The 19,902-nt window shown below is 45.7% G+C and overlaps 1 protein-coding gene across 1 annotated transcript in view; it reads left to right on the top strand.

Annotated features, from left to right (window-relative positions):
- Me3 (malic enzyme 3) overlaps positions 1 to 18,652 on the top strand; it is a 200,659-nt gene extending 182,007 nt beyond the window's left edge. Inside the window, exons 8-14 of the mRNA XM_059271686.1 lie at positions 12,647 to 12,744; positions 13,047 to 13,160; positions 14,797 to 14,902; positions 15,511 to 15,653; positions 16,193 to 16,366; positions 17,059 to 17,157; positions 18,463 to 18,652. Coding sequence (XP_059127669.1) covers positions 12,647 to 12,744; positions 13,047 to 13,160; positions 14,797 to 14,902; positions 15,511 to 15,653; positions 16,193 to 16,366; positions 17,059 to 17,157; positions 18,463 to 18,624 — 896 coding nt within the window. The 3' untranslated portion in view covers positions 18,625 to 18,652. The remainder of the gene's footprint in view (positions 1 to 12,646; positions 12,745 to 13,046; positions 13,161 to 14,796; positions 14,903 to 15,510; positions 15,654 to 16,192; positions 16,367 to 17,058; positions 17,158 to 18,462) is intronic.
- The last annotated feature ends 1,250 nt before the right edge of the window (positions 18,653 to 19,902 follow it).

The following is a 19,902-nucleotide window of genomic DNA, read 5'->3' as shown; positions in this document are numbered from 1 at the left end:
TTGGGTACCCGCCTGGGTGCTCTCCTCCAGCTATTCTTCCCTTGGTCAGTTCTACATCATTATAACAAATACCTGGGAAACATGGCCTAAAGAAGGCAAGATTTATTGCTGCTCACTTTTGGAGATATTTCAGTCTGTGGTCCATTGTTTCTGGGCCTGTGATGAGGCTGAGAATCGTGGCAGGAGTTAGGGCAGAGCTAGCTGCCTGATAGCAACAGAAAAAGGTGAGAAAAGAGCAAAAGGGTCTCAGGACCAGATCCATCCTTGAAATGCATGCCCCTGGCAACCATTTCCTCCAACCAGGCTCCACTTCCTAATTCTCATCACTTCCCAACAACACCCTAAAAATCTGAATCCATCAGTGGACACATTGGTGAAGTCATCAGAACCCTCATGATCCAATCACCTCTCAATGACTGGATCTACCAGCCAGGGCCAAGATTTTAACACGTGAGCTTTTGGAAGGTACATCATATCCAAAGCACTTTACTCTAGATGATTCTGCTGCATTCTCTGTCTCCCACTAAATGGTAACCTTCTAGAGTCAGGAACCATGGCTTACTTATTTTTGATCCCCAGTTCCCAACTCAAGGATTGGCACATTGGATGCATGAGGATGCATGATATCCACACATACAAACAACATTCTCATCATCACACCTACTCCTGTAGAAATGTCTATGCTGGTCCCTGCCTTGCAGCCTCTCACTTTCCTGGTTGTCATACATATGCTCACATACAAATGCACCTCACATGTGCTCATACTCAGACTTTAGAGATGTATGCATGTATGTATAATTTCATATGCATGAACAATTTTTAAAATTAAATCAAGTCATTTGTTTAAATTTATTGAGTTCTCAGTCTTATCTGACTCCCAGACAAAGCCTGCTGGAGAGTTTTCTGGTTCTTACAAAAAAGGGGGGGGGGGGATAAATTTCCTATTCTTTTCTCAGAAATTAAGACAGAAGTCATGAATTTAGAACTTATGAGAAGAGCTGGGAGACAGAACCAGAATGAGAGGAGCTCTATCAGATCATCACAGCTTTTGGGGATCCCAGCCTGATATGTAAATGTGCCCATGTAACTAATCAAAATGTGGAGAGGTCGGCATGGCGATCCAGCCACATCTTCCTTCTCGGGAAGACTTGTTGCCTCAGTTGATGCAGAGCCTCTGCCACAGAAAGCCCCTTACCCACAATCCTACCTGCCACAGGCTACCCTCCCCACGGACGAAGAAATGTATCTAATCACTCCATCCCTGTTCTGGGCTGAGCTCCTAGTGGGGTTAGCTGAGGCTTTGAGGTCTATACTGAGTCTCTATATCGTCCTGTTCTCTCTGTCTACACAAGCACAACCTTGGATGGGCACAGTCCATCCCAGCAAGATGTGGGAATAGTCTCGTAATCTGCCCGTGACCCACATGCTGGAAAGACTGGAACCAAGTGGCCCTCATGAAAATGAGACTACAGTCATGATGCCTGCTTTAAGCCTAAGCCCTGCTTCATACCCTCAGGGGAACAGGGAAAGATGGCACCACAGTCCTCAGGAGCCCCCAGGCTGAGCTTCCTGTGGGCTCCACTATGTGTGATATCAAGCACCTTATTTGTACTGTCTGAATCAGACCCCAGAGGGCCCACAGGGTTGAACTCTGGAGCCAGAGCACAGACAGACTTCCTTCTGTTTGTCTCCTCTGTCCTCACCCCAGCTCTGGCTCACAGGAATCCTTGACCCAGGCCAGGCTGGTTCTTGATGAACAGGGCTGCCAATGCACTGACTCATTGCTGGCAGCCTCTTCAGGAGTTTTGGAATAGGGAGAGGCTCAGGTGACTTTTGTTGTTTCAGCTGAGAACGTCTCTGTTCATGGGGGAGAAGAGAGAGGCAGGGAAGGGGAAGGGAGGTGGGAGTGGTCATGCCGGGGAGAGACTAATTTTGACCTTGGGAAGGATAGCTTGCATGAAAGGAATCGGGTACAGAATGCTGCTGACCTAGTGACCTTGGGGTCTGACCTCCACTGCAAGCTAATCATGTAGTGTGACAGGGGTACAAGAAACAGTCGACTCATCAACTCCAGCACACACTCCACCCTACCAAATTTACCCTTGCCTCTAGTCCTTCTAAATCTTCAAGGACAGATAGCCCGACAGAATGCCTGTATGCTATGCCATCCCTTCACAATTTTTGTGTGTTTTGTTTTGTTTGTTTGTTTGTTTGTTTGTTTGTTCTTAAGACAGGGTCTTGCTGTGCAGCCCGGGCTAGTCTTGAACTTGAGGTGATCTTCCTGCCTCCATTGCCTTCCTACTGCTTGGGATCACGGAAGTGCATGCCCCTAAGCCTGGTACTTTCTTACTTTCAAGTTTCAGTGTATGAGTCAGGGTATTTAACAGGCATCGGACTGAGATGGGTCTGTCTCCGAACCCTCATTTTTCTGCTCTGTGATTCTAGCCAAGTGGTATATGTTCTCATAGCATTCTTTACCTTTCCTCTGAAATGAACCAGCAACTGTGACTAATAATCAGAAAATATCAGAGCAGCCTGTATGCTCTTCCCAAGTCAGCACCTATTCCAGTGAGTTGAAACCTACGCCAGTTCATTGCTAAGTATCTCCAGCATGACCCATGCTGCACTAACTGGGGTGTGTGTGTGTGTGTGTGTGTGTGTGTGTGTGTGTGTGTGTGTGTGGTGTGGTGTGTACAGGAAGAGCCCATCAGCAGTACTCAGTTCATGGAACTTATTACTAATATTTATAGAGCAGGAGGAATTGATGCAAATTTGAAGAGTGTGTGAGCACAGTGCACTGAAGCCTGATGAAAAAGGAGACATGGCCGCCATGCTTTTCTACACCTTTCTGCACGCTCTCTGTTCCTTTTTTTTTAAAAAAAAAAAAAAAAAAAAAAAAAAAAAAAAAAAAAAAAAAAAAAAAAAACATTTATTTATTATGTATACAGTATTCTGCCTGCAGGCCAGAAGAGGGCACCAGGTCTCATAGATGATTGTGAGCCACCATGTGGGTGCTTGGAATTGAACTCAGGTCCTCTAGAAGAGCAGCCAGTGCTCTTAACCTCTGAGCCATCTCTCCAGGCCGCCCTCTCTGTTCCTTTTTAAATTTTATTTTATTCATTACTGTTGTGTGTAAATGTGTGTGTGTGATGGTGTGCACACTATAGTGCACGTGGGAGATCAAAGGACAACTTGCAGGAGTCAATTCTCCCGTTCGACTGTGGGTTTGGGGAATTGAACTCGGGTCATTAGGCTTACACAATAAGAGCGTTTACCCGCTGAACCATCCCATCATCCCCACAAGCGCCTATTCTTACACCACTGAACTCACTGCTCTGTGAATTTTCTACTAGTTCCATGAGTTGGCATGTGCTGATTCTTCCACCTAGAACTTTCTTCCTGCTCTTGGCTAATTTTATTTGATACTTAAAGGCGCAAATGTAGCCTCCCATGTGATTACTACATCCACGGTTAGACCACAGGCACCTAGGTGACCCCACTCTTCTCATGACCCAGGACTGGGCAATGGCTTTCCACGATGCAGACTGTCCCCCCAGAACCACCAGCTGAAGGATGACCTCAGTGGACACAGTTGGCTACAGATGCCACCATATGCACGAACAGATGGACATGAGTGGCTGAGCTCCAAAGATTTTGTCAGCTTATTTGTCCTGTTTATAAAACAGCAATGTCATGGAAAGCCACCAGGGATTCACTTCCCACCTCACCCACCACACACATCCATAGTCCCAGGCCTTTCCTCGGTCTCTCTACAACAAAATTCACCACCCACTCCCATCTCATTTCTCCTCAGCAACCACAGCCTTCCTATTCACCGTCCTGTGTTCTGAGGCTGCTCATTCCGGGGACCAATCCCAGCCCGACCCTGGATCTGAAAGAGGTTCCTCAGGAACCTTCTTCCAGCCACCGGGCAGCTAAGGACCTGGAGAAGCTAAGAAATGGCAGTTTTCCCTCCAGGGCCTGCCACACTACAGCAGGAGAGGCCCACTCTGGCCTTGGGAACTGCTGTGGGATGTTCTGTATGGCAAATGTGTTGCTGATTAGTCAATAAATAAAACACTGATTGGCCATTGGCTAGGCAGGAAGTGTAGGCGGGACAAGGAGGAGAATAAAGCTGGGAAGTGGAAGGCTGAGTCAGAGAGACACTGCCAGCCACCACAATGAGAAACAGCATGTGAAGATGCCGGTAAGCCACGAGCCACGTGGCAAGGTATAGATTTATAGAAATGGATTAATTTAAGCTGTAAGAACAGTTAGCAAGAAGCCTGCCACGGCCATACAGTTTGTAACCAATATAAGTCTCTGTGTTTACTTGGTCGGGTTTGAGCGGCTGTGGGACTGGCAGGTGAGAGAGATTTGTCCTGACTGTGGGCCAGGCAGGAAAACTCTAGCTACAGGGAACTGCTGTGATTAAGTGGGTTTCTTAATCTTTTCCCACCCACAACCCCTCAGAGGAACTTTTAGAGGAAACTCAGACTTTTGCAGGACCCTGCATCCAAAAGTATATAGAATGAGTATTCAAATCAAACATTTACTGATATCAAATCAATACAAAATTTATTTTAAAACAATTCTTCGGTATGCCTATAATTTTTTACCTTTTATCAAAGATGAATGCAAGTTTTCATGCTAATGGTATGGGTACAATTAATTAATTTTAAAATAAAATATAAAAGTAAAAATTAAATCATGGCTGAATATTTGATACTGCAGGATCCAAGCTATCTTCAACATTTTTCAGAGTTGATGCATTTTAATTTTAAAATTGTTGGTGCTGAGAACACTGCTTCATATAAATATGGAGTATAAAATGGCAGAAGTGTGTCTAGGGCTGTGGCAGAAATTGTTGGAAATTCTGTCTTACTCCCAAGCCCAAATTCATGGAACAATGATTTATAAAGCTCGAGTCAATAACTCAAAAAAGCAATTTTAAAAACATTCAAACACTCTAACACAAAGCAACCCAAAGATGTACAAATTTAGTATTTATATCCTGAGAAATGACAATATAAAATATCTTCTTTTTCCATAATTAAACCATATTTTTCTTTAAGAGCAGAAAATTTGGTGGGCACAGCAGAGACGCTGCAATGTGGAACAGACACCAGCCTCCAACCCCAGCCAGGGCAGCTCAGGCAGCCTTGGTTGGTGTTGCATGCTAGGACCACACATGCAGTGCTACTAAGTGGGCATGATGTCATGTGATCAGAACCAGGGCTGCAGAGAAGCCCCACAATGCAAGAGAGGCGAGCTCTACCAGATCACCTCAGACCTAGCATGCGCTTGGCTCTGAATTAATTTTTGATTATTGCACGTTCAGAAACGTTTGACTGCCGCTGCTTTTCTCAGCCTCTACCTCAGTTACACGCCTCACATGGGGTTACAACCCACAGTTTAATATTCTGTGTTCTAGGGCACCCCAGGGCTCTGGAGAAGTCCCTTATGACACAGCACTGTTGAAGCAGCCTCAAAGGCCTTGCTGGGGTCTGTAAAGAGGACTGGGACTCTTGTGAAGTGATGCCGGCAGCTCTCAGAGAACAGCCCTTCTGTTGCTCTTTCTGCGTCCAGTGCTTTTGATGGCCCAAGTCGGCCCTCGAGGCACGCACGCGAAAGAGTAAATGAAGGCAGTGGCTGGCTGCTGTGGGAAGGGAAGTGCTGTGGGTCATGGCAAAGGTCTGCCTAGCTTAACAGAAGCCATCCAGTCCTCAGAGACCCGGGGCTCCACAGCCACCTCAGCCAGACCCTGACCCAGCCCACCACTCCCTGTCCTTCCAGCTACTAGCTTTTGACACTGTCACCGTTTCCTCCCGAAATCTGTTTAGCAGAGAATCTGCTATGACTTGGTCAAATGTGACTATTAAAAGGAATATTTCCACTTTGTCCTTTTGTGCTATTTCCTAAACCTACAGTCTCAAGCACTCTGTTTGCAGGAAATGTAATTATGAAACATTCCCACTGAGTAAGAGAGTTTGTTTATCTTTCATCACGAATGGGAACAACTAGTTCACATCACTTGTGGGCACGAGCCGTGTCCTCCCAACAGCCCTAGACTCTCAGACTTCTTGAGGTGATTACCTCCAAAAATCTAAGCAATTTTCCTCCTCTCCATTTTAAAATTCCAGGCACATGGCCCAAGAACTAATAACCCCCACCTCACCCAACAATGAAAGTTAGTGGTGGAGATGATAACTTGATTTGCCAATCTCCTTTTTCATAATTAATAACTACTGCTTTCTCTCTAGAGTTCTGATCTGGAAGTCAGATAGCTTGCCCCACCTAGAGTGAGGCCTCAAGAGCGGGTCCCAGAAAGGTGACCATGAAGAAGTAGCTGAAGGGTATAAGCCAATGGGTGTATAGTTCCAGGAGCCAAATGCAGAAGGAGCTCCCCCAAGGAGCAATGGGCAGCAGTACCAGGTACTGCTGAGAGGTTGAATGGCAGGAAAGTGAGAACTGACCACTGGGCTTGGCAAGGTGGAGCTGCTCAGGGACCTCCACAAGAAGTGGGCCGGTCACTTGTGTAGACTGGATTCCACAGAGAGAAGAAAATGAATGGAGGCAGGGGTCACGTTCTGCTCTTTGAAAGGTTTGACTATAAAAGGCAGTAAGAAGTGGAGTTGGGCCTCCAAGGACAAGACATTTTTTTTTAATAAAAGTTTTACAGTGTGTTTATGCCCTGATGGGGATGACCCCGCAGAGAGGGAGAAACTGAGGATGAAGAACAGAGGACAGAATTAGAGAACACATCTCCCGGGTCCATGAGAATGAGATCCCAGTGCACTCGGAGGTGGCTTTGGCTAGGAGCTGAATCACCTCCATGGTTTCTGCGGGGGTGGCAAAGGGTGTGGAGTGAGGTGGAGGGTTTGGAGGCCTGCTGAGAAGATTCCCAGTGTCTCGAGAACATTTCATTCTTCTTTATCTGTTGAAGTGAGGTCCCTGGGTAAGCACTCCATTCAACCTCTCCTAGCTGCTTCTACTTCCTTTGAGCCTCATTGTCCTAAGAGAAAGTCAAAAGCTAAAAACCTCCATTGAGGGAACACAAAAACATCCACCCCATAGAGATTTTATGAAGATTAAATGGGCAAAAGCTGATAAGAAAGTAGCACACAGCCAAGTTTACCATAAGACTAATTGATAGAGCTTGGTGGGGAGGGAGGCTCATTTGCTGTGCAAATTTGAAGACCTGAGTTCAAATCCCCAACACCCATGTAAAAATCCAGGTGAGGCTGCTCTTGACTTTAACCCCAACATTGGGGGTGAGGGTCAGTCAGAGATAGGCAGACCCTAGGGGTTTGCTGTTGAGCCAGCCTAGCTGAAACAGTGAGCTTCTGACTTCCTGTCCCAAGGCAGTGGAGAGCAACAGAGGAAAACACCTGACACCCTCCATTGGCCTTACATGCATGTACCACACATGCATTACCCCATCACACACAAACACACCAAACATACACCACAGCACACAACAACAAAGGCGTAACAAATAAACGGCAGTTGCTTTTATGTTGTTTTATTGCAGTGTGCAACTCTTCTGTGAGACTCCCCATTGGTTTTTGTCCTGACCCCATTCAGCTGAACACTGATGTCTCCTGCCAAAGTTCTCATCCATCCGCTTCCACGTTACCACTCATCCCACAATTCTCTCCCACAAAGCCCATAATGCCTTTCTGGCTGCCTCCAGCTACCCAGGAAAGGCTGTGTGCTGCAGACCACACCGAGGCTTCCTGGCTTTTCTACTAGACCACTAACTAGACGAATCCACCCTCTCTTCTATACTACCCATAGAGGTCAGTGTCCTCCTCCTGTACAATTATAGGAGGTCAGATTCAGAAGCCTCCATCCAGCACTACATTCTAAAGATAAATTCAGTTATTCAACCCTTGGGTTCTAACCTCAAAAGGTATTTGATATCCAACAAAAGAAAAGCCATCAAAGACTGTCTATGAACCTTGAAATATCTTTGGTGCCATCTACTGGTGTATGGTTTGCAAATGGCCTCCCAGAAATCAGAAAGCGTTCTAAGGAACAGAAACTCTGATTCCAAATGACAGAACTGATGCCTCAGTGGGAGAAGCCAAGCCATGCTGCCCCAATGCATGTCAGCACTGAATGAGCACACAGAAAATCCAGAGAGCTTTAGAAATACATACCTGATGTTAGTTACTTACTGATACCATTTCCTGTGTTGCTATGAAATCTTCATTAAAATTTTAATAAAAATGTTTGCGTGAGGTCTATGCAGGTATGTGTTCCCATGGACCAAGTCAGAGGTTGGCATTGGGTCAATTCCTCTAACACGTTCCACCTTATTCTTTGAGATACTGTGTCATGCTTAACATGGCTGGAGAATGAGCCTCTGGGATCCTCCTGACTCCAGTCTGTGGTTACAGATACCTGTCACCAAACCCAGCTTGCACACGGGTACTGAGGCCCCAAAGTCAGCTCCTCATGCTTGAGCAGCAAGCACTTTCCAGACTGAGCCGTCTGCCCAGCCCCATAGTGGCCATTTTTAATGGTTGAAAATATTCTCCTAAATGACTGTCCTAGCTAATTTACTCAATCATTTTTCCTTTGTTAGATGTTTAGATTATTTCCAGTCACTATGTTTATAAATAACACTGTCCCAAATGTTCCAGTGCACATATTTCAGAGTTTCCCATACATCAATTTCCAAAGGTAGAATTATAAGGTCAAGGGACAAAAACATTTTATGCCCCAGATTTATATGAGGCAGCCATTTTCTTTAAAAAAAATAAAAATAAAATAAAATAAAATAAAAAGTTGCTCTTTAAATTGCAAAGAATGCTGGAACCTCCCACTTTCCATTGCCCCATCAACAGCCATAGATTGCGTCTTTTTTTTTTTTTTTTTTGGTCTAACTGGTGAAAATGAAGCAAACCATAAACAGTGCCACTTTAATTTCCTTTCCTGTGACCTCATTAATATTGACATTGCGATGACAGTTTTGTTGTGAGCCCACAGTATCCGTCAGGGTCTGGACCAGAGACCTGGACAGAGAACACTCAATATCAAAAGTGTTCGTTGTGTATTAGAGCGTTGAAACGCAGAAAAGAAACAATAAGCCTCAGCTCCCACCCCCTGAGGCTGAGGAACAGAAGAGAAGAGGCGGCAGCTGGCTGGTGCTGATAGGCGTGCTGTGAGCCAAATGATGGATGAACTGCAGAAGGGGTTCAGACGCCGCTGCGGAAGTGAAGAATCCAGTCTGGGGTTGTCTGACAGCAAAAGAGAACTCTGGGCCTTTAAAATTCCAATTTCAAATAAATAATGCTTTTTAAAACTATACTAATGTTATAGGATAAACCCATCTGAAATTATTTTTATCTAAAATTGAAATCTTATTAAATATCTACAATTTACCTGTGATTCTACAAGACTGAGGCAATGCTGGAAATTGGCAGATCCCAGTGTAGAGCCAGTTGGTGGTTCGTGCTTCAGTTAACTGGAGCTCAGAAAGTCCGTGTTAACTGGTAGAGTCCATCCTCTTGCCCACTCGTCATCCTTGACCATAATTCCACGCCTTTGTACTTCCAGATGGCAAGATAAACTCTAACAAAAGAGAACTATCTCCAACAAGTGAAGACAGTCTCATCTTCTCCACAAAATAAGAAGAGACACGTCTTGATTTTTATCTGTAAGAAAGTTAAACTAACCACAGCGAGGAAGAATTCACTTGCTCTTCAAACCCAGTCACTGTTGAAAACTCTGTTACTCCAAGACTGAAGTATAGTATTAACTTCCAAAAATTTATAAAAATGAGTAAGGGAAAAAGAAGGGAGAAGGAATTAGCCAACACCGTCCACTATCTATTGTGATCTAACCAATAAAGAAGTATGCATGGCCGCTTGCTGGCTTTAGCCAGTCATAATGAAGGGACTCTGGCCAGCTCGAGCATAGCAAACATGGCTCTAGGAGGCTTTGGTCTTCTCTCCCATCCCCTCTGCCTTACTAAAAACCATTAGATTACATTCCTAGAGCTAGCCACCAAGGTCTGTTTCCTTATTTGGTCACTTCCTCCTCCTGAGGCTGACTACCAAGGTCCCACTATGGAAGTATTGAAGTCTAGGAATCAAAAAGCCCCTGTTAGTTCACCTAGTGAACAAGCCCAATTAAAATTAAACACCTCATTTTACTTTTATAAACCATGACTTTCCTATGTTCCACGTCTGTCTCCTCTCTATCCAGAGGCAGTCCTTTGTCCCTCCTGGACAAATATTCCTGCCCCTTTCTCTTGTTCCCTTCCCCTTCTTACTCATCATCTACCTATTGTCTCTTATTCCCTGACCTCTGTCCCTCTGGGGCAACTAAATCTTGCCCTGAGAACTTGGTCTTGAGGGTCCTGTGCTGATACTTTTCCTTTCAAATAATGTTACTGGTGCTCCTAAGGTTCTTCCTCAACTATTCCTGTTTTCTTGTCCTCAGACAGGACTTTGTCTGGCCAGGGTTCTTTACCCAGGAAGGTGGCCTCTTCCTGCATATCATCAATAGCCCTGCCTACCTTTGGTTGACATAATATTAATATTTACTAAGAAGCATGGAAATATCAGTTCCCCCAGAGGATGCCCCAGCTCCAGCCCTCTTCCTTCCTGGTGGTGATTTTCCTCTCAGTTATCAGGATCAAACCCCACGGTCAGTGCAGAGACAATCACAGGTAGTGGTCTCAATCCCCAGTTCAATAGAAGCCTGTTATGGTTCTTAATGGAAGTTTTTTTCTCTTGGGAGTTAAGGCCTCTAACCAGTCAGAGCACGAACTTGAAATCACAAGAAGCATAAATTCTGTGAGTGCGTTATCTGGTGGAATTGTGAGAGACCCATGTGTTCTGGCTGTGAAAGGGCACAATGTGTTGTTTGCTCAGTCAGATCATGGGTTACCTATTATTACCTTGTACAGTCTTATAATGAGGTGGGTAAGATGGGCAGCTCATGACACGTGATCACTTGGTGTCTCATGGTCCCATCATGTCTTATTTTTAAATGTCTTTATCCCTTAAATGAATAATCCTGTGGGTGGCATGTCCTTCGTGACTTGGTCAGGGAAACCTGACTGGGATGACAACAGGAATGAAGGAGTGACAGACACTAAGGAATGACAGACACACATATAGAGAAGCTGGGATCGGGTGGACCATGCTCACTCTGATGGAGGGCACCAGCACTACACAGTGAACAGATGCTTATTATGTACAGCACAGGAGAAGGGCTTGGCTAGTCTCTGTAGGAGGTCTCTATAGGGAGGAGTCTCAGGCTGTAAACATCTGGGGGAGGAAGCTTCAGTAGATGCTTTCTGTATACTCTCAATATTCCCACACAGACTAGGGGAAAGCTTTGCCCATTCCCATGGATCTAAGGTATTGGGGTCCTTGACATGACTGCCCATGTCAGCAATAACATTCACTCAGAATTTCATCCACTCCCCCACACTTGTTTGTCTTTTTCTTTTCCCTTCCTTTCTTTCTTTCTTTTTTTTTTTTTTTTTTTTTTTTTTTTTTGGCATCTATTAATTACATCTATCCCGTGGCTTCATTTGTTAATAATAGTGTTGGGGTTTTGTTTGTTTGTTTGTTTGTTTGTTTTGTTTTGCCAGCACAGCAGCTGTACCTGAATCTACTGCTGTTTCAGCCAGTCATTATGCCTCCACAGTTACTGGCCCGCTTCTCTGGTAGTGGCCTGGTGGGACTTTTACATCCTGCTGGATCCACCTCCTGCAGCTGCCACCAAATACAGTTTTTAACTAAATCTCTATTGTTCTATTTACCAATAAAGACTTGGGAGTCAGAGGCTGGGGTGAAAACCTCCTAGCTCAGAGGTGGAAGAGCAACTAGCTGGCATTTCCTCTTTGCCTGCGTCTCAGAAAGAGAGTGTCCTTCTGCTCAGCCAAACTCAAAAGACTGCCACACTCAAAGTCCCTACCTACAACGTCCTGTGTGTCTCTCTATCTGTGTTTCAGACTCCCTCTGACTCTTTATGATTACTTTCTGTCAACTAGTTGCTGGCTCTGCCTCCTGACCCAAGGTTGATTTTGTTTAATTAATGCAAACGCAAACTCTCGGTTCATAGTGTGATCAAATATCCACATCATAATAGCAATAGCAGCACCTGGCTAGCTGGTTGTCTCCCACTGACAAGTAATAATTCCAGGGACTGTTTCACAAACAGTTATTTACAGTAGAAGGGAGACGATGGAATCAATTTGCCCTGAATCCCTCATTCCTGCAGATACTATTTCTTTAGTTTTTGTTGTTTTGGTTTGGTTTTGTTTGGGGAGGGTTGTTTGTTTGTTTGGGGGGGAGGGTTGTGATTGGTTGGTTGGTTGGTTGGTTGGTTGGTTGGTTGGTTGGTTTTTAAAACAGGGTTTCTCTGTGTAACTCTGGTTTCCTGGAACTTACTCTGTAGTCCAGGCTGACCTTGAACTCAGAAAGACACCTGCCTCTGTCTCCTGAGTGCTGGGATCAAGGGTGTGCACCACCACCACCTGGCAGAGATAGGATCTCTTTACAAGTTAAGAAAAGTTGCTTCTTCTCCCCCAGGTCTTCGATGTTGGGAACTCTGCCAAGTCTTTATTTTGGGACTGAGGGCTAGAAGCCACAGGTTGATACGGTCCACTCTGTTGCAGGCACGGCCTCTGTAGCTGTGGCAGGGATCCTGGCTGCTCTGAGAATCACCAAGAACAGGCTCTCCAATCACGTGTTTGTTTTCCAGGGTGCAGGTGAGGTAAGTACCATCAGGAGGAAGGTGGTTGTTCTGAGAAGAGTAAGAATGGGTGGGGTAGTATTCATGGTAGTATTAGAGGTGGTCTGGGATCCCACAAGAGGACATAGCACGAGTGTATTCTGATCATTGCAGTTTTTTGAGTCTCAATGTTTGAGTTTCTCAAACAAAGTGAGGATTTAACTGGGCTTCTAGGATTTCTAGGGCTAAGGAAAAGAATAAGGGCTCATTTTGGTGAAACATCTGGTATGTGCTGAATAACCGTGTGCCTTGAGTTTAAATATTACCCTTATGCCACTCCCCAGGCTGCCATGGGCATTGCCCACCTCCTTGTCATGGCCCTGGAAAAGGAAGGCGTACCCAAGGCAGAAGCCATAAAGAAGATCTGGATGGTGGACTCCAGGGGTCTGATTGTCAAGGTACTGTTCAGGTCTGAAAAACTAGAGGTTTCTCGGCACCTAGAGCTGCCAAGAACTAAACTGAAAGAGTTTTTCATCCAGGCATGGTGGTGCATGCTTTTAATACCAGCATGGGGAAGCAGAGACGGGGGATGTCTGAGTTCGAGGCCAGCCTGGTCTACAGAGCAAGTTCCAGGACAGGCAGGGCTACACAGAGAAACTATGTCTCAGAAGAAGAGGAGGAAGAGGAGGAAGAAAAGAGAAAGAAAGGAAGGAAGGAAGGAAGGAAGGAAGGAAGGAAGGAAGGAAGGAAGAAAGAAACAAAGAAACAAACAAACAAACAAACAAACAAAGAAACAAAGAAAGAAAGTGTTTTCCAAGAGACAGAATGCTTAGAGAGGATGGGAAGCAAAAGCTTTAATTGCTGTTGTCCAAAAGTTCTGATGGTGTGTGTGTGTGTGTGTGTGTGTGTGTGTGTGTGTGTGTGTGTGTGTATTGTGAGGGGTAGGGGGGTATGTGCAGTATGTATACCTGAATACCCTTCTAGCCTTTTCACCTACCACCTCCTGCCTTGAGTTTATCTCAGCTATATTGAATCATAGTCCTCCAAAAGACCCAGACTCACTCTTTTCCACAACTTTGCACAACCAGAGCACTGTTGAAAGGGATGGGGGCCTGGTGATACATCCTCCCATTCCCCCATCATTCAGAGAGTAGTCTTACCAGACACTGGTGACTCCTTCTGTTCACTGGAGCGTTTTCCAGCGTCATTTTGTTCGCCCTATTGAGCTGACTTCTCATCGAGGAGCTGTAGGCTTGGCCTTATCCCTCTGGCACTCCTGAGGCCAGCTGGAGCCGTCAGAAATGACTGCACTCATTTCCCAGCACTTGTGGCAGCCTGTCACCCCTGGGCTTCTGTGGGAAGCGATGGAAAGAAATCTGGAGCTTCTCAGGCACAGCTGGCATGACCAACCAACCTATCCTCCAGCTTACTGAAGCTCACAGGAAGACTAGTGGATCCTATTAAATCTACTCACATTAGCTCTCAGGCACTGAAAGTGTCAAGGCCCTGTCCTTCTGCAGTCCTGTAGACTGCACTTCTTGTGACGAGGGGTTCAGTGAGGCTAAGGAATTTCCTAGCAGTCTTTCGATCTTGGCTCAGTTATCCATGACCCCCTACAGCTAAAAATAAAATAAAAATAAAAGATGATTTATTGATTCTTCTGTGAGGCTCAGGAGATGGCTCAGAGGTTAAAAACACTTGTTTGCTCTTTCAGGGGACCTAGATTTGATTTGATTCCCAGCACACACACACATGGTGGCTCACAACTTCGGTTACACAGGGCCTGGTGCCCTCATTAGCCTCCACAGACACTGCATGCCTGTGGAGCACAAATACAAGAAGGCAAAATACCCACACAATTAAAATAAACATATATTTAAAAAAGAAAGAAAAGAAACATGTGTATACATTCCCTTAGGGTCCGCCTTAGATTCTACTGGGAAATTTGATAAAGTGTCTGGGCCCCACTATTCTGAAGGCTCAGATCAAAACATGAGGTTCAGTCAGAAACACTGTCAGAATCCTAATATATTAAGGCCCTGCTCAATAGGCCCTCAACACCACAGCTACTCCATCTTCCTTCTTTTCCTACAGGGTAGGAGCCACCTGAACCATGAGAAGGAGATGTTTGCCCAAGACCATCCTGAAGTCAACTCCCTGGAGGAGGTTGTGAGGCTGGTGAAGCCCACAGCAATTATAGGTAGGGAGATGAAGGGGCCCTACTACCCAGCCCAGCTAACCCTCTTGACTTACAGATGGATAGTCTGAGACTCAGTGAAGAGTCATAAACAACCTATGGAAGCACAGCTGCTTCCCTATTCCATGTCTGGTTCAATATCATAAACTTTTATTGAGTGATTTCTGTACAGAAATCATAGAAATGAGGGACCAGAGTTGGGCCTTGTTGACACAGAATGATATATATAATACAGTGGGAAAGCACAGTGTTGCTCTCTAGCATGGAGATGAACACTCCTTCCACACCAAAACTGGAGCCCTGGCACCTGTCCCTGTACTTGAGGAACACTCTGCTCTCAACAACAACGTTCAGGAATGCCTTCAAGGTACACCTTCAAGATCAGAGACCTGAAATGGACCAGTGGTCTCCCTGGAATGAACAAGAGGTCTTAGCTAGCTCCAGCAACAGGACTCTTTTCCTTTCTGCACCCGCAGCCCCTATAGCAGGTTCTCTCCCCAAGATTCCCAAGTCTGTCACGGGGTACCTAGTTCCCTCACCAGCGCCACAAGAAAAGAAATGGGATGTTTATACAGAGTAGGCATGGCCTACTACCACCCTTTTCCCTGTAGGTGTCGCTGCCATCGCAGGAGCCTTCACGGAGCAGATTCTGAGGGACATGGCCTCCTTCCATGAGCGCCCTATCATCTTTGCCCTGAGCAACCCCACCAGCAAGGCTGAGTGCACAGCTGAGAAGTGCTACCGGGTCACCGAGGTCAGCGGGGAGTCCTTCCTCCCACCAGCTGAGAGAAAGTACTAGCAGTTACTACCAGCAACCCTATAAGGGTGACAAAGAATGTTCCATCATCAAGAGCAATCTGAGGTTTAGAAAGATGAGTCAACTTTGCCAAGATCATCGAGCTAATAGAGAATAGAGCTAGCCCTCCAACCTAGATCTAACTCCAAAACCAAAGCTCTTCCCATGATACTGGACTGCTCCAGGTCCCCCCAAACAACAGAGCTTTGTCCAGAACCCATGGCTTCTAGATTCTCTAGGCAACTACCTTGTGTTGGCCCTCCCAGATGTTGGGGGTAGAGGCACCATGACCTTCGATGTCAGTAACTCAGGGAGGTGAAGCTTAGCCTTCTGGTCAAATAAATGAACTGTTTTTAGAGTATTTACCAAGTTCTTACTATTCTGGACATTTAGGGGAGGGTGAAGATGGGCCCAACGTTTAAGAGATAAGAATAGACTACCATGACTGCCCCAAACCTGTCCCCCAGCTCCAACTCTGCTTTTCTTCCTACTTCCAGGGCCGAGCAATCTTTGCCAGTGGAAGTCCTTTTAAGAGTGTGACTCTGGAAGATGGCAGGACATTCATTCCTGGGCAGGGAAACAATGCCTATGTGTTTCCTGGGGTAGCACTGGGTGTCATCGCTGGTGGGATCCGACACATCCCGGATGAAATCTTCCTCCTGACGGCAGAGGTACTGCTGCTTTTCTTCCCAGGGTGCTTCTTATAGGGTTGGTGGATCAACACCAGGGCTTTAAGCCCAGTGACCCCTGGATTCATCTTCTCTTGTCTCCTACCCACTCACCCCCAACCCTGGCATCAGACCAGAAACAAGCTGGAAAGGAAAGCTCATGGAACCATGAACAGAGAAATGTTTTTGCTTAGATGGCCACCCAGAATGATACCAAGGATGGGGGGGAGGGGTTAGGACCCAAGAAGTAAGTGAGGGGCCCAGAGACTCCTGTGTAACAAGCTGTGAGCAACAGAGGACAGAGTCTTTGTTTACTGGTCACAAGTTTATTCATGTTGGTCTTGGTGATTTCCTTCTAGAATTCATGGAACCTCGTGCAGTTTTAAACTTCAGCCAGGCTTAGTACAGAAAGAATGAGTCTTTGTTTAAGCCTAAGCATTAAGCTTCCTTAGGGCTATGCATGGCACAGGTGGCAGTACCTAGACAAGATTTGGCATAACGGGATGGATTTGTTCTGTAAAGAAAGAATATCTCTCTCTGTCTCTCTCTCTCTCTCTCTCTCTCTCTCTCTCTCTCTCTCTCTCTCCCTCCCTCCCTCCCTCCCTCCCTCCCTCCCTCCCTCCCTCTCCCTCTCCCTCTCCCTCTCCCTCTTCCTCTCTCTCTCCCTCTTTCTCTCCCTCTCCCTCTCTTTCTAGCATATTGCCCAAGAAGTCTCTGAGCAGCACCTGTCCCAGGGGAGACTGTACCCACCACTCAGCACCATCCGAGATGTGTCTCTGAGAATTGCAGTCAAAGTAAGGGGCATCCTACTTGTACCCTCTAATATGTGTAGTAAGGCTCCGCCTCTTCCTATGACTTCAGGAGGGCTAGGCAACCATGGGAACCTGAGATCCTTGAGCCTTGCCGCATGCAACGCACAGACTGGGTGACAAGCTCTTGCCTGCTCAACAGCCTGAGTCCCACCCCAAACACCCACCCAGGCCAATTCTAGGAAAGCTCCCACATTCCCCAACAAACATCAGGAAGGAAGGTCATTAGAGGCCACAGTCTTGTGAACCAGAATGTGGGTGGAATTTTTTTTTAATGAATCATAATCATTCATTTATGGGAAAGGTCAGCTTGCACAGCATCATGGAAAGGATTCAGGGTTTGGAGTCCCCACTCTAGCAATCAGCAGAGGAGTAATTATGGCCCAGTGGTTTCATTTCCCTCAACCTTGGCTGCTTTTCTATAGAGGCCAGTAGTTCCTCCCTCCCAAAACTCTGGAGATTAAAAGCTCCTGCTGGCCAAAGTAGATACTTATTTTCCCCCTTTCTCTCTTTAAGGGGTGATGAGGTGATCAGGTTCACAGAATATTCCAGACTACGAGATTATGCAAAGATAATGGGTTTTCAAAGAAAACATAATGCAATAAAGACCAATTTCAAACAATAATTATCCAAGCTGGATAATAAGTACATGATATCCTTTCCATTAGTGTATTTTTTCTGTAAGAATAACAAATAATTTCAGAAAGTGCACTGCACAGCAATACATAGTTCCCATGAGTTGTCCAGAGCAGGCGCCCTTAAGAAGCAACCATGAAGTCCAACAATCCAGGTCCCAGTCCAGCTCACCCAGTCCACTTCCTTCACTGGGGGGTATTTGTTCACAAGATGTTCATCCAGTTCAACCACATGAACTTACATGGGAATGGGTTCTGGGTGACTGTTACTCATTATATTCCTATCACTCTAGAAGAAGGTTATCATTACTCTGCTTAGCAAGCAGTAAGCTGAAGTACTCATCAAGTCTATCACTGGCTGGACACCCACAGGGAATTAGAAGCAGACATAATAGGCTGGGCCTCTTTGACCTTGGTCCAGGCACTGGGTATGAATCCATCTCCAGAGCTCTGGGAGAGGGGGACTACTAGCCCTTTGGGAAAAGAAGCAAGTACTGTCTAGGAAGAAAGTTTTAATCCTCCCCTTCCGGTGGTGTTAAGAGAAGCATGACTGGTCCTTTAGGGGATGTTTCTTTGCCCCTGGCTGCCAAGTAAGGGGCTTTTAAGGCAGGTTTTCTCATAGATCTAGATTCTCATCCAAACATGTTTTTCCTAGGTCCTCAACTATGCATATAAACACAACCTGGCCTCCTACTACCCAGAGCCCAAGGACAAGGAGGCTTTTGTAAGATCTCTGATCTACACTCCAGACTATGACTCCTTCACACTAGACACCTACAGTTGGCCTAAGGAAGCTATGAATGTTCAGAAGGTCTGATGCACTCTCTGGGGCTTGTTTGGGCTGGATGAAGAAATACAATATAAACAGGTTCCAAAATGGCCAGCCTTGTCACCGTGGTTATTTTTGTTTGTCATTTGCTTTCCTTTGTGTGTTTTGGGGAGATGCTAAGGCATACAGTGGATAACATCTTTGTTCCTGAAGGCCCTGGAAGCTCACTTTCCTATAACCCTTTTCTGAATTCCTTTCCAAATGTTTCTCTTACTGTTAATTGCTAACTATTAACCAAGCCTTGTGGGAAATTCTGCCTAGAACCCCACCATTGTAGATCTCAAGGTCTAGATTAGACACAAGTCCTTTTTCATAAGAGAGGAAGTGTTGCGGCCATGGAAAATGTTCATACAAAAGTCATAGTGCTCAAAGAAGAAAGAGTACTTCCCATGAAGACACAAGAGGAGAGCTGTGTTTGTAATCTGCCCCAAGAGTAAAGGATGGGTTAAGTCATAGGCTCTCAAGAAAGGGAAGCAAAGCCAGAAAATGTGCTCCACCCATCAGGGAGTTAATCCATCTCAGAAGAATACATTACCTTCAAGACTCAGTAGGGTGTGTGGGCCGAGTGGCTAGAGACTCATAAGAAAGGTCACTGCTCTTTGGGCTGTTGAGTATTGTACATTCTATTTTGTCATTACAAAAGGGAAAAATAAAGAAATAGGGTGGGAAGGGTCAGCATGCCAAAGAATGAGGAAAAGGAGAAGCAAAGAGAGTGAACACCATGGGAATGTGTTGGTTTGATTTCTAAGGAAGACTTGATTTAATGTTCCAGGCTCTGGAACACACTCTCCCTTCCATCCTTCACACTGAAGTAATCGAGCAATTCAAAGCAGCTTTCTTGTAGAGATGATGTCAGTCTGTCCTGGGTGTTTCTGAGGCCAGTTTAGTGAAAACCTTTACCTCTCCCATTTTCCTTTTCTTTTCTTTTTTTTTAATTAAGAAATTTTTTATTCATTCCACGTACCAACCACAGATCCCTCCCTCATCCCTCCTCTTGCTCCCCTCTCCAGCCTTCTTCCCCAGCCCACCCCACATCTGCTCCTTGCCTCAGAAAAGGTATGGCCTCCCATGGTGAGTCAGCAAAGCCCAGGCACATTCTGCTAAAGTAGATCCCAGCCCCTCCCCCTGCATCAAGGCTGTGCAAGGTGTCCAACCATAGGCAATGGGTTCCAACAAACCAGTTCATGCACCAGGGATGGATCCTATTCCCATTGTAAGGGGCCCCTCAAACAGACCAAGCTGCACAATTATCTCGCCCATGCAGAG

This window comes from Peromyscus eremicus, chromosome 1 (assembly GCF_949786415.1).
Source record: "Peromyscus eremicus chromosome 1, PerEre_H2_v1, whole genome shotgun sequence".
NCBI lineage: Eukaryota > Metazoa > Chordata > Mammalia > Rodentia > Cricetidae > Peromyscus > Peromyscus eremicus.
The sequence above is the reverse complement of the archived record's forward strand: the minus strand, read 5'-3'. Positions and strand labels throughout refer to the sequence as shown.